Source organism: Diabrotica undecimpunctata, chromosome 3 (genome assembly GCF_040954645.1).
Source record: "Diabrotica undecimpunctata isolate CICGRU chromosome 3, icDiaUnde3, whole genome shotgun sequence".
Classification (NCBI taxonomy): Eukaryota; Metazoa; Arthropoda; class Insecta; order Coleoptera; family Chrysomelidae; genus Diabrotica; species Diabrotica undecimpunctata.
Window position 1 is genome coordinate 36,772,214 of NC_092805.1, and position 13,848 is coordinate 36,786,061.

Sequence of the window (13,848 nt, forward strand, 5' to 3'; positions counted from 1 at the left end):
GAATTGTTTATTTTGATTTGATCGAGGACTGCAAGTTATTTAGATATTAGTTACGGTATACGGTTTTTTTAAATTTATTGTTTATGATTTTATTTTATTGACTATTTTTGTCTACTTTATATAGGTAAGTATGTCAATATTAATAGTTTGTTTTGAGTAATGATTTGATATATTTTATAAAGAAATTGCGTCCATTATAAATCTCTATTTTATCTCTGTAGTTCCATAGCATTCAGTATTCCTTGGTTTCTTTTTGGCAAAACTGTTATTTTTCTATTAGTCATATTCATACCCATCCCAATGACGCTACCGATACTGAGCAACGAGGCCCTCGTATGTTCTTGTGTACTATCGACTTATTACCACCTAAAGTCATTCTTTGTCCATGTTGCGCTAAATTATCGTTATACGATCGAGCTTCATTTAAAAAAGTATGCTTTTGGTAAGTACCTATTTATTTTTTGTTTTCTAGAATCAGCACCCTCCTGGACAAAATTATTACCAGACGTCATTGTAAATGATCATTTCAAGGAGCTTATCTCTTTAATTTTAACTGATGCAACAACCGTACAGTTAAAAATTACTTTCGGTACTATTTTTCAAGATTTCAATAATAATGAACTTTAAAAACCCCAAAATAGAAACAAAACACCCAAAAAGAAAGAAACATTTAAATTAATACTTATTTAAACAACACGTCATTACTAATTAGCTTTATTTTAAATTTTGTGGCATACATTTGAAGTAGTTTCCAGATTGCTATACTGTTGTAATGATTTTCTCGGCGTGGAAAAACGGATAAAGTAAGAAAAATATGTATCAGCATTCGTACAATTTCTACAATCTTACAAAAATTTAACCTAAATAAAAAGTTTACTATCTAGGACTAAACAACGCACTTTTAATACTCTTAATCAGCGGAAACTTACCCTCTTCCCTACCCTCCATCTGGCAACTGAGCTTGTAATCGTCCGAATTAAGACTCCATACCATGGCACCTCCAAATTGCTGATCTCTGATGTATTCCGCCTTGTACGTCAGACTTTGAGTGTTCTCGAAGGAAACCCATTCGTAAAACTTGGACGCGTATGGACTTTTCACTTCCATGTCGAAGACGGGGGAGATCTGGTTAGTTGATAGGAATTTGCAGATGTCGAAGTAGTCGACGAAACCTAGGCTACCGAGCCTTCCGTATCCCAAGGCTGGTGCATATAGTCCGTTGTTTTTGACGTTTGCTAACCTAAAATACAGTTCGCAATATGTATATTCATTGTTTAAACCTTAATAATACAATGGGAAAATAATTCCCACTTTAAGCCGCTAGATTTTGACTATGGCTGTCAATACAGAGAATGTTGAAATTCGTGATAAAGTATTCGTTTCGTGGATAAACTATCAACTATTCTACCAGTTGTTATACGGGTAAGACTTTTAATTGACAATCCACAACTAGATGTTTATAAGTTTTGGTATTTCTTGCCGCTAAACTTTGGTTTATTATCACCCATTTTACAACATTACAATGTAAAAAGGTTGAATTATCCATGTCTGTCTGTCCGTCCGTAACCACAGCTCCTCCGATATTGAATGAACAATGAAATATAATGACAAATGAGGTGTCGAATGAAAGCTTATGATCCAAGGATGGTATTAACGGTAACATTGGACTTTCCGGTTCCAAAGTTCCAAGATTTGTTAGGTACTTTACGTAAAATACTTTACTTAACTTAAGGTATTTAAAGAGAAAGGGGAATAGTCTGCTTATTGAAAAAGAAGAAATCATTTTATGGCGCAGAAAGTATCTAAAACAAATAGCAGAATTTCGAAGAGATGAAAAAAAAAACGACAGATTTAAAAGCCCAATCTGGAAAGGGAAAAAGCCTTATTATTAACCATATTGGTAGCGACTCAGGATTTGTTGAAGGAGCTTTTAATGTATTTGTTTCTAAAAAGACTGGAGATTACCATGAGGAAATGGATGCAGATCACTATGACAAAAAATGGTTTTCAGATATTCTGTTAAAAATCGAACCAGGATCTGTTATTGTTATGAATAACGATCCATATCATTGCCGGCGTGTAGAACAGTTACCAACAACTAAATGGAGAAAAGCCGAGATTGCGGATTGACTTCTTCCTCTTTAAGTGCCATCTCCGCGACGAAGGTTGGCAATCATCATGGCTATTCTGACCTTCGAGGCAGCTGCTCTGAACAATTGCCTTGAGCTACAACCAAACCACCCTCTCAGGTTCTTCAACCAGGAAACGCGTCTTCTTCCTACGCTTCTCCTACCCTCCACTTTTCCTTGAATTATGAGTCTCAAGATGTTGTATCTTTCGCCTCTCATCACATGTCCGAGATATTGAAATTTCCTTTCTTTTATTGTATTTTCCATTTCCCTCTCTCTGCTTATTCTCCTTAACACTTCTGTATTCGTGATTCTATCTACCCATGGAATCCTTAACAATCTTCTAAATGTCCACATTTCAAACGCGTTAAGTCGATTTATTGTATTCCGGTTTAATGTCCATGATTCAGCTCCATAGTAGAGTACACTGTGTACATAGCATTTAATTAGCCTTATTCTGAGGGCCAATGTCAGATCTTCGCTGCATAAAATCTTTTTCATTTTCACGAAGTTGGCACGTGCTTTTTCAATTCTGACTCTTATTTCTGCAGTATAATCGTTATTTTCTGTGATTATCTTTCCCAAGTAAGTATATCTTTTTACTCTCTCAATCTGCTGGCCGCCTACCGTTAATATTTCGTTTGTATTGTTGTTCTTGCTAATTTTCATGAATTTGGTTTTTTGATGTTAAGCGTATTCCCACTATATCTTAATATTTTGTTCATTATTCTTTCTAAGTATTCCAAGTTGTCGGCTATTATGACTGTATCGTCGGCATACCTAATGTTGTTAATTAAACTTCCGTTCACTTTTATGCCGACTGTCTCGTTTACCAAAGCTTCTTGTATGACTTCTTCAGAATATGCATTAAACAATAACGGCGACAGTATGCAACTTTGGCTGACCCCTCTCCTTATCTCCACTTCTTCTGACACTTCTCTTCCAATTTTCACATTTGATCGTTGGCTGTAGTATAAATTTGATATCAATCGGATTGACTTACTAAAAAAAATATATTAAATTCAATGAACCAATTTTGAAAATCAAATTAACTTGGTACGGTGTCATAAATATAAATATATTAAATATGTAGTAGATAAAATCGAGCGAGAACGAGGCGTAATTGTAGTTAAATTGCCGCCATATGTCATTTTAATTTAAACCAGATAGAACTTGCAGGGGCTCAAATAAAAAATGACGTAGCAAGGAAAATGTCACTTTCAAATCAAATTATGTAAGAATCTGCTTAATAGTTCCGTACATCTACATTCTAAATAGTGGAAGTATACACTTCCACTATTTAGAATAATTCTTCTTTTTTTAAAGAAAGAAGTCTGCAATAGTAGGATACTTGAGCTATTAATACTGAGAAGTAGAAATTGTTGTGTTGTCGGTTTCCGACAATGAATCTGTCAAAATATGCCAGAGCTAAGCGAATGGAGTTTAGTACTGTTTCGTACCAAGAATTTTTTAGGTAATTCAGTTTTACATGTGCTAAACGGTACTAGACGACCCTTTTTCTAATCCCATGTCATTAAATCTCATTTGACAATAGGAATTAAATTTAAACCTTGAATCAGTCATGTTTGTTAACTTAAACGGATAAAGGATTTTTCACAAAATAATATATTTAACAAGGATTAGTTTTCTTCATGTAAGGCATCTATAAAATAAGAAAATAATTTTTGTGACAATTCGTTCTAAAATTCTGATTATTTTTTAATATTATCCGCACGTCTATGACCCGTCAATTTCCTTTCCCCTCAGACCCACAAAGGTCTACATTGAAAATGTGAGTCACTGGCTACAATTGTGGTACTATAACATAGTGCTTAGAATTATGAATATTAGTGTTTAGTACAATAATTTATGTTTCACATGAAATAAGGGAACACCATTGGGTAAACCTTAAAACATCGTTTCTTATGTAAGTTACAAAAAATTGCTTATCTAGCTCAGAAGTAATAATATATACCATAAGTATCAAATCATAAGTACCAAATAGAGGGTTTACTATTGGACAGAACCTCAGTGGACAATGGGACTCCTTGCAATATGCTCCGGTTGATTGGGACATTTTTAGTTTCGACATTATTTTCACCTGGCATTTGAAGAAGAACGCTATTTTAGGAGGTATTTATCATTACTATTAGTATTAATTTACTTACTTAAACGTGTGTCCGTACGTCGGAAGTCCCACGATGATTTTGGCACGGTCCATTCCCAATTGGTTCCAATAATTCGCTGAGTAATTCACGTTCATTGTGCCAAAGAAAAACACTTCGTCGTCAGAAGCGTACAAGGGGCTGTTGAAGCCGGTAAACGGAGTCCATTTTGAATAGAAATGGTAATCATATGACATGACGTTTATAAAATCCACGTAACTAAAAATTACAGAATTTACTAGTTTGTTTCATTCCATCGAGCAAAAAGACAAAAGAGGGAATCTAATCGTTATGAAAAGGAGACCAAAATTCATAAAAGTGGCCTCTTAATATGGCGGACATATCCGGAAATGAAAAGGCGCCAAATTTAAATTTTACGACACTTCACAATAATCATACAGTGGTGTAGGGGTTCTAATGTATCTAATGATAACGATAATAGTCTAAAATGTGACACAATTGTTAAAAAACTTCAATATAAATAAGCTTTCATGTGACAGTTGGGACAAACAATAACATAACCCAACTAAATTTGATTTCTTAAACAAGGAAAAATACTCTCTTTCCTTGTTTAATGTGGCCTCTCAAAATGGCACTTCCCGTCTAACAATATTTTTACCCCCACTACCTTTACATTCCCTCTTCTGTCTGTTTGCTCGATGTTTCATTCACAAATTAATAAATCACATTTTGCATATAGTATTTTTCATATAAAAATGCGTGCACGTCACAATTTATATAAAGTGACGTCACTTATATTTAAAATTTCCAGAACGTCAACCTTAGAGTTCAAATTTTCCTAACACAGCTAATAATACGAAACCCATACAGAACTGCTCGATCTTTCATAGGCGTCAACATGGTATAATAATCAAAAAAAATGTAATCATCATTATATTGGGAATTTTAGAATTATATTGATTAAATAACCAAAAATATTTGTTATTATTACTAATATAAATTTTATAAACTAACTCTTTAAGTCTAATATTCTACAAAATAATAATTTTAATTAAATATATTAGACAATTGTACGCAACTGATATGGGAATACTTCAAATTTTTTGAAAGTTCAGCGTGTGGTAAAATTGTTTAAAGTGTTGCCGTTTTTTTAGAGTAAGAATTTTGTTTATGTTTTGATTTCTTACACAATTTGATCATAATATGTTATATATTAATAAATTGTATATATAAATACATGTTAAATTTAGATTAATAGCTTTAAAAACTAATTATTGTTGTGTATGGTGATTGTGCTATGCCAAAACAACTAAATAGTCTGTAGAAAGCTAATAAGCTTTCATATAACATAGATTACTTTGAACAAGAAATAATGGCGGGACGTTTTTATTATTATTGCTCTAAAAGTGGTAAGTTTCAAATTTAGAATATTAATTTTGTATTAAAATGTTTTCTTATGTATTTTAGTGTGTTGCAGTAATCTTAAAACTAAGTGTATTTACTAATATAATCGTTACAAATAGTTGACATTTTAAAAATTCCTCACTGACCAACTGTTCTGATGTTTTGGCAACACTGTGGGGTTCTGACGTCGTAAATCTTGAATGATGTGCACGCATTTTTATATGAAAAATACTATACATAACTTTAAGCTGTTGGTACAAGTATCCCAAAGAAATATGTGTCGTATTAATAATTTCATATTATAAGCATTTAGTAAAATATGATCTTCTTTACCTTTACGCCAGAACCTTGAAATTTGGCAATAGTGAATATAGGGAGAAATTATTTCAGAAAGCGTCTATCTATTTCTTTCTTTCTTTTTTTCAAAAACAGCTTTATGATGATTATAGCAATGTAAGTGCACACGTAATATCAAGTTTATTTACATTTTGAATAAATAGACGAGGCTATGAAATAGTAAAAAGCCCAAAACCTAACAAATTTTTTCAATAGGCTGGATCTCAATGAAACTTTTTGCATTCAATTCGTATGAGTGTCAGGAAATTTTGTGAACAAAAATGATGATATTGAAGTGAAAATTGCATTATTAGACAAGCAAAATGCATGTCGAAGTGATTAAAAATGATAAATTTGTAATTTACTACTTGCGGGTTTTAAACACGAATATCATGACGACGGTGATCTTCGAGGTACCTGGTGCACCAGGGCTCGGTCTCCTTGAGTTTTGTAGAAATTCGATACCATATCAGTGCGAAGAATTCTTTAATATATTATAGATAATATGTCCGATTACTAAAAAATTGCTTTTTAAATGAATTATTAAGTTGATATGTAGGTAAACTTGTACAAAATAGTTGTGTTTTTAATTTTATAAGATTTATTTTAAGAACAGTTTTAATCAATTTTAAAAAGAAGAATTTTTAGCAGCATATGAGTAATGCGCAATCATGCGTTTCACTATTTTACTCACACTGTCTAGTATATTTTTATGTCTATGAATTTAAAGGATTTTACCATAAAAGGAGGTAGTTTTATGATACAATATGTAGGTATAACAGTGGTTAGTATTAACAATGTGTTTTTAACAGTGGGTATAAAATTTGGGCAACATCTGATGCTATTATTGGGTAGCAGTTTATTATCTCCACTGGAAAACTAAAGGCAGTGAAAAAGATGACTTACGATACAATGTTGTAACTTAATTGTGCCAAAATATACCACACAAACCTTTGATTGTTTTTAATATTTTTTTACAAGTTGCTAACCATTGCTGAAAGATATATAAGCTAATACTTATAACAATACAATTCGTTATTAGGGAGTTTTTGGGATCGCTGATCACGAATATCAACGTTGATGGTCTCCGATGTCTCTGGTGCTCAGAACGGGTCTCGAAACTCCAAGAGACCAGCCCTCCCCTGAGTACAAGGTGCCTCAGACCCCATCGCCAACAAGATATTAGTGTTAGCAACCTCAAAACCTCCGAATAACGAGTTTGCAGTGATTTTGTATAGAATTTACACAAAACTCCAGGAACCAAGGCCGTCCTGTGCCACAGGTGTATCGCACACCATCGCCGACATAATATTAGTGTTCAGTGATACTAAAAATCCCTGAGTAATGATTTTGCATTGATTTTGTATCGAATTTTCAAAAAACTACAGGAGACAACGAAGAGGAGCCTCGGAGAATATCGCTGTCATGATATTCACGTTCATTGACCCCCAAAAACCCCATAGGTTTTAGTAATATTGAACTTTCCGTCAATTATTTGCGATTTACAAATTTAACATTTTTCATCACTTCGAAATTCACTTTGGAAAATTTATTTTCCTTGTTCAATAATGCAATTTTCATTTCCGCATCATCATTTTTGTTCACAAAATTTCCTGACACTTATACGAATCAAACGCAAAAAGTTTCATTGAGATCTATCTTATTGTAAAAATTTGGTAGGTTTATTGCTCGTTGTCTCGCCTAAAATGTTTTACAGTAATTACAATAATTGCTGACTGTGGAATAATTTTGAAAAGAATATGCATGCCACCTATACTGGCTTATTGATTCTTTAAGGGTTATGAAAATCATGTTATAGGGATAAAGATAGTTTATATTAGTCATATTAAGTACTCCTATTCTGATTAGTCACATATTTATTTAATGCGTAATAATAATCGATTTTCGATTTAAATAACGCTTTTTCTACTTAAATAATTCACATATTCTTTTAAATTCTTGTGAGATGGACAAAGGGTAGAATAAAAATGATAGCGCTTGTTTTTGTTAGCGGGATTTGGCGTCCTTTAGACGGGAACTCAGATTTTGTTTATTCTTGTTTAAAATCTGAAATGCATTTATAAATGTATTGAGTAAAAACATTATGGAATTTTTATGATATTCATAGGGGATAGGGGATTTGAAATTTTTTTTTTAACAGTCTCAATAGTTTCAGAGAAAACTCAATAGTTTTCGAGATAATCGCATTTTACAAATCAGCTGCATATTTCTGAGTTAAGGCAATTACCCCAGGCAACGAAGGAAAAATAGACAAAAACATTAATAAATCTAAATTTTGGTATAAAATACCAATAACTAAAGTTAATAGTTAACGAAATATTAAATAAAATAAATATATCAGCAGGATAATTAATAATAGGATATGACAAAAAACAGAATAATAGGATTTTACATCAAACATTTTATATTTTGTTAAATTAAAGTCGTAATCAAAACATTTTGGTTACAAACCAAATTAAGAAATAGTTAAACTAAATTACTAAACTTTTTGTTAAAGTAAGTGTTCGATATGTCTACCATTTTCATTAATTCATTTGTCAATATATTCCATAAAAATCATCTCATATTAAATAGCATCATTGGTTCTAAAGAAACTGTTGAAGTATTTATTTCTTCCCATATTTGGTTGCAAATGTTTATGGCATTCTTATAGACACGTTGTTTTAATACGCCCCATACACCAAAATCAAGCGGATTAAATTCTGGGCTACGTGGTGGCTATAATGTATAATGGACGAATCTATATCCAAATCTTATAGTATATTATGTCGCAAAGGTTAAATAATGTATTAAACTGTGATGTATCTCATTCATTGGTTACTTATATACACTCATATAAGCTTACGAGTAACTATAATTACATATCGAACAAATGGACTATTATGATAATGATGATAATATTATGAACTAACGAACTAATATTATGCTGAACTAAATTGCCTGTTTGTTTACTATATTTATAACAATATCGGTTATTAGGCCAACGATGATGTTTTTGTAAAAATGCTGAGTCTTTAAGGTAAGATTTGTAGCAAAAGTATTATGAAACAAGACACGTGTGTTATTTCATACCTGTGCTTTAGTTTCCATTTGTCATAATAAAAATGGGTAAACAACAATTTACGTAATGAATAATAAGTATTATTTTGGGTTTTTTTATAAATTAAATAATTATATCAATATCTCACCACATTGCCAAGGAATATGACTGCCACGTCCAATCCAACGTTCAGAAAAGGTATATTTAACTATGTTCTCAACGCCTTCTCTCTAGAATGTGGTGGTGTACCATCTTACATAAACCATATATTTTGGTTTTTCAGCATTTTACAATAGGGAAAAAGTAATACAACGCCAGTAGGTATAAAAATTTAAGAAGCGATAGAAAAGGGAAATTGTATACATGATGACGGCCAGCGTCTGAATACGGACACGGCACCTAAAGAAGAAGATGAAGAATATTTTCTCCAATAAGACATTTAGCAGCCATAACAAAAATTTTGTAATGTTACATTATCATCTTTGAGTTGTTTTAATAAGAATAAACTATGAATTATGCTTATCTACAGGTATTGAGTGCTTTACCGCACAAATATCACAACTAAGAATTATGAGGCAGCTGACTTATAAAATGCGATTATCTCGAAAACGGTTAAATTTTGAGGTTACTAACAAGTATACCTTTTCTTTGTAAAAATAATGTATGTTTATTATTTTTTAACACAAATAGAGGTAACTTTAAGAGCAAAAAAGTTAAGCGCAAATCTATGCCACACCTGTGGCATATGTGGCGCCATCTATCAGTAACATTAATTTATGTATAAAATTATAATTTATCCTACTTAAAAGCGTCCAATTATAAATTTGTGTCCAAAAATATTTACAAACGTAAAAGTTATAGCGAAAAATAGAATTTTAAATTTCCACTTTAACACCCTGTATCTTTCTTAATATCAACATTTTATTAAAGCAAGTTGGCTTAAATCGTGCAAGTGCAGAATCTATGGTTTCTGTTTGTACAATTACTTTAGGACCACCCTGTATATATATATATATATATATACATATATATATATATATATATATATATATATATATATATATATATATATACATATATATATATATATATATATATATATATATATATATATATATATATATATATATATATATAATATTATATATAATGTAATATGTATTAATATTATTATTTATGTGATATCTTTTGTATTACTTAAAATTAAACGTTTATAAATATTTTAGGCTTTTGTATTTCAAAATAATCAGTTTTACCGAGAACTGTCAATTTTGAAATCCGTTAGTGTCATGTCTAATTGGCAAATCCTTTACGTGTTTGGTTCATACGCTGGTGGTTGTGAGTTCGAATCCCAATTATGAATTTCCTTTTTTATTTTTGAAATATTTAAAAACCTCACGTTAATCTTATTAAATATATGTAATATACGCAAAAAACATAAATTTTAAAATAAAATGAAAATTTACAACATAATCCGAGTTGTTGGTTTTTTATTTTTATCTTCGTAAAGTATATGTATATTGTATATATATTGTTATGGATCAGTTTATCAATCAGAAATAGAATAAAGAGTTTTTTTATTATTTTAATATACCGCGGGCATATAAGTTAAAATACAACCCTGTACTTATTTGTAATAGTGAGAATAAGAGAAGACATTGTTCCGTGACGGAACAGTTTTTCCTTGAAAGACTGAGTGAATAGTGAAAGGACAATGGAACCCGTATAATTTTATAGATTTAAGAATAAACTTGTAATTGTATTTTGCGGTGGGCATTTTTCGAAAGTAAATAAGAATTAGATTTAGATATGAGATAACAAGAATTTGAAAACTTATTTCTGTTGAAAAAGGCAAAATTGTTAATGGTTTCTGAAAAGTAATTTGAGTGAAAGTAGTTTATTTGTTTTAAATATTATGTTGGAAATTTTCTAAATCGAAAATAAATGGGAAAGATGAATGCTTATGATTGGTTAAAAAGGAATGGTGGGAATGAGAAAGTTGAGAAGGTTTGTCTGGGAGAAATTGAAAGAATTATTATGTTACCGGCAGACCAGAAGAGAAGACGTGTTTTCGTGTAGTCAATCTGAGTGCCAGTGTTTTCGTTTGTTAGTGAAAAAGGTGGAAGCTGAGAGCAGATCAAAATCGAGAAGATTAATACCTCTTTTGAGTCTGCATAGTCCACGAGATATAATTGAGAAAGAAAGGAGAATTTGTGAGTAAAGAGTACCGGTCAAAAGAGGATTGGGCTTGTGTTTTTTCGGAGGAGTAGTTTGCTGGTATACGGTTTGGATCGATGCTAAGAACGGGAAAGATTTGATGGTAGCCGGACATAATCAATCAAGGAAAGAACTGTGGTTTGATCGAGAGGAGACATCATTGGTGTAAAAAAAATAAAGGTCAGTCAAATAATTGGAATGAAAGAAAAATCTAAGATATTCTAAAGATAAAATCAAATATAAGCATACGAACTAAGATTCCAATTTTCAAAGAGTTATTTTTTTTGTGAATAAATTATATTTTTATATGGTCTTTTTTTTTAGTAGATATTATTATAAAACAGATCAATAGATAGTTTGTAATTAAAATTAAATTTAGAGTATAGGAGTTTGTTGGGAAAGATAATTGCCCACAAAAGTTATTTATTAATATTCATCGTATTGCTTATTGAAAATAAATGAAAATTTGTGTGCATATTTATGTTGTTTTAATGTTAGTTCCGTTTCCTGTTCTATCCCGATTATGAGCAACTAGGAGATACTGAACCCACTAGAAGAGATATATAAAGTAAACTGATTAAAGTAAAATTAAAAAGGCACCCTGAGAAATTTTAATAGTAATTGATTTGTATGACTCTGCATGAATTAGTGAATTAATTAATTAAATAATTGGATTAATTAAATTAGTGTTAATTAATAATAAAACATCATAAAGCAGATCACAACAATATGTATATTGGCAGTTTTAAATACTTATGAATATTACATTTTAATTTTTATATTGAATTATGTTGCAGTGTATTTATTGTATTGTAATTTTTATATTAATAACAAAATAAACAATGAATTTTACTACAGAGTATGTTTAAATTTTTTTTTTTGCATTCAACTCCTTTTATACATATATAAAAATAAAAATATATATTTTCATTAAAATATTGATACAATCCTTCATTTACTATACTCCTATTACAGGTCAAATGTTTATATACAGCAAACGATGCACCATATACCTATATAACTAATTCTTTTTCTCTTTCTGCTCTCTCTTACCATTAGCATTACATATGTAATGATTGTGCAGATTGACTCCTATATAAATTTTTAACGGCGAACGCGTGTATAGAAGTATAACTTCTACCGGCAGTCCCACTGGACTGCCACACCCGTTTTTTTTTTAATTTTCGGAATAACTGAAGATAATTTTGGATATAACTAATTGATTGGTTGAACACAGTAATAACAAAAAACATAACATTTCATCAAATTAACCAATTAGATGTTCGAAATGTCCTGCTGTGACCTCCATACAATAATACAGTATATTTTCAAAGCTTCTTCGTACATTTGCAAATACCTCCGGTGTCAATAATCGGCATTCTGACCCAATTCTTTGTCGCAACTCTGCAAGATCTGCAGTCGGAGTGGCGTATATTTTTGATTTTAGGTATCCCCACAAAAAAAATCCAACCCCGACCCCTTTTGACTATCCAACGCCCTAGAAAACGTTGATTCAAAAAGTGTCTTACGCATGTCATAATGTAAGGGTGCTCCGTCCTGTTGGAAAGTCAGTTTATCCTCTAACAGATTATTATCAGATTCCAATGTGTCAGTGATGAGCGGATCAATAAGTCTTCTAAAAAATTTAAATAAGTTGTTCCGTTGAGATTTCCTTAAAGAAATAATGGTCCAATAACGTGATTCCCTAAATTGCCAACCCATATATTTAATTTCTGAGGTGTTTGTGTATGTGTCTCCATGAATAATGTTACTCAAATAACGACTAATATGTCTATTTACTCCACCATTTAAAATAAAAGTACACTCGTCAGAAAACATGTATTGTAAAATAGATGATGGTTGTTATTTATGATTTCACTAAATTCTTCACAAAATTGAAGCCGACGATCAGGATCATCTTCGTTTAATCGATGAAATAGTCGTATTTTATAAGGGTGAAATTTATAATTCGATACACCTAGATACTGATACACCAGATGCACGAGATAGTTGTCTGATATACTGTCGATTATCCATTTGTAAATGACCCAATACCGCCACTTCACTTTCTTCATTTTGCACTCGACGGACTACTTCGTGCTTTGTGTCGTTAACGTCATCTGTAGCTTCAAACTTATCGGTTAAATGTTTAACGTATTGGGTGACTTATGTTTTTTTTTCTGGGTGGTTCCTATTAAAAATCCTTGCCGTAGCCTTAGCAAACTGATTATTTCCATAGTATAGCTTAACTAATTTTATTCTTTCTTTACTATAATATCCCATTTTTGTAGCCTTTACAATAATATATCTGATTAATCAGTCGTTGACAAATCTCAAATCAAAGATTTAATATAACCTAGTGAAAACTAAAGAAGATAATTAGGATTCATTATCTTTAAAAAAAATTCATATGAAAACAATTTTGACAAAGAGAAAAAAAAATATCTTCAACACCGTGGCGTATTAATATCAATTTGCAGGTTGATTGAATTATTCTATTGGAGGTCACTAAGAACATGTAATTTGTTAATTTGGTGAAATTTCATGTTTTTCTTGTTATTACTGATATTCAACC

The 13,848-nt window shown here is 31.0% G+C and overlaps 1 protein-coding gene across 1 annotated transcript in view; it reads right to left on the reverse strand.

Moving 5' to 3' along the window:
- Nucleotides 1-246: 246 nt before the first annotated feature.
- Nucleotides 247-13,848, reverse strand: part of Cht11 (chitinase-3-like protein) — a 28,007-nt gene continuing 14,405 nt past the window's right edge. Inside the window, exons 5-6 of the mRNA XM_072525736.1 lie at nucleotides 4,298-4,513; nucleotides 247-1,240 (exon numbers count right to left, since the gene is read on the reverse strand). Of these exons, the coding sequence (XP_072381837.1) occupies nucleotides 877-1,240; nucleotides 4,298-4,513 (580 nt within the window). The 3' untranslated portion in view covers nucleotides 247-876. The remainder of the gene's footprint in view (nucleotides 1,241-4,297; nucleotides 4,514-13,848) is intronic.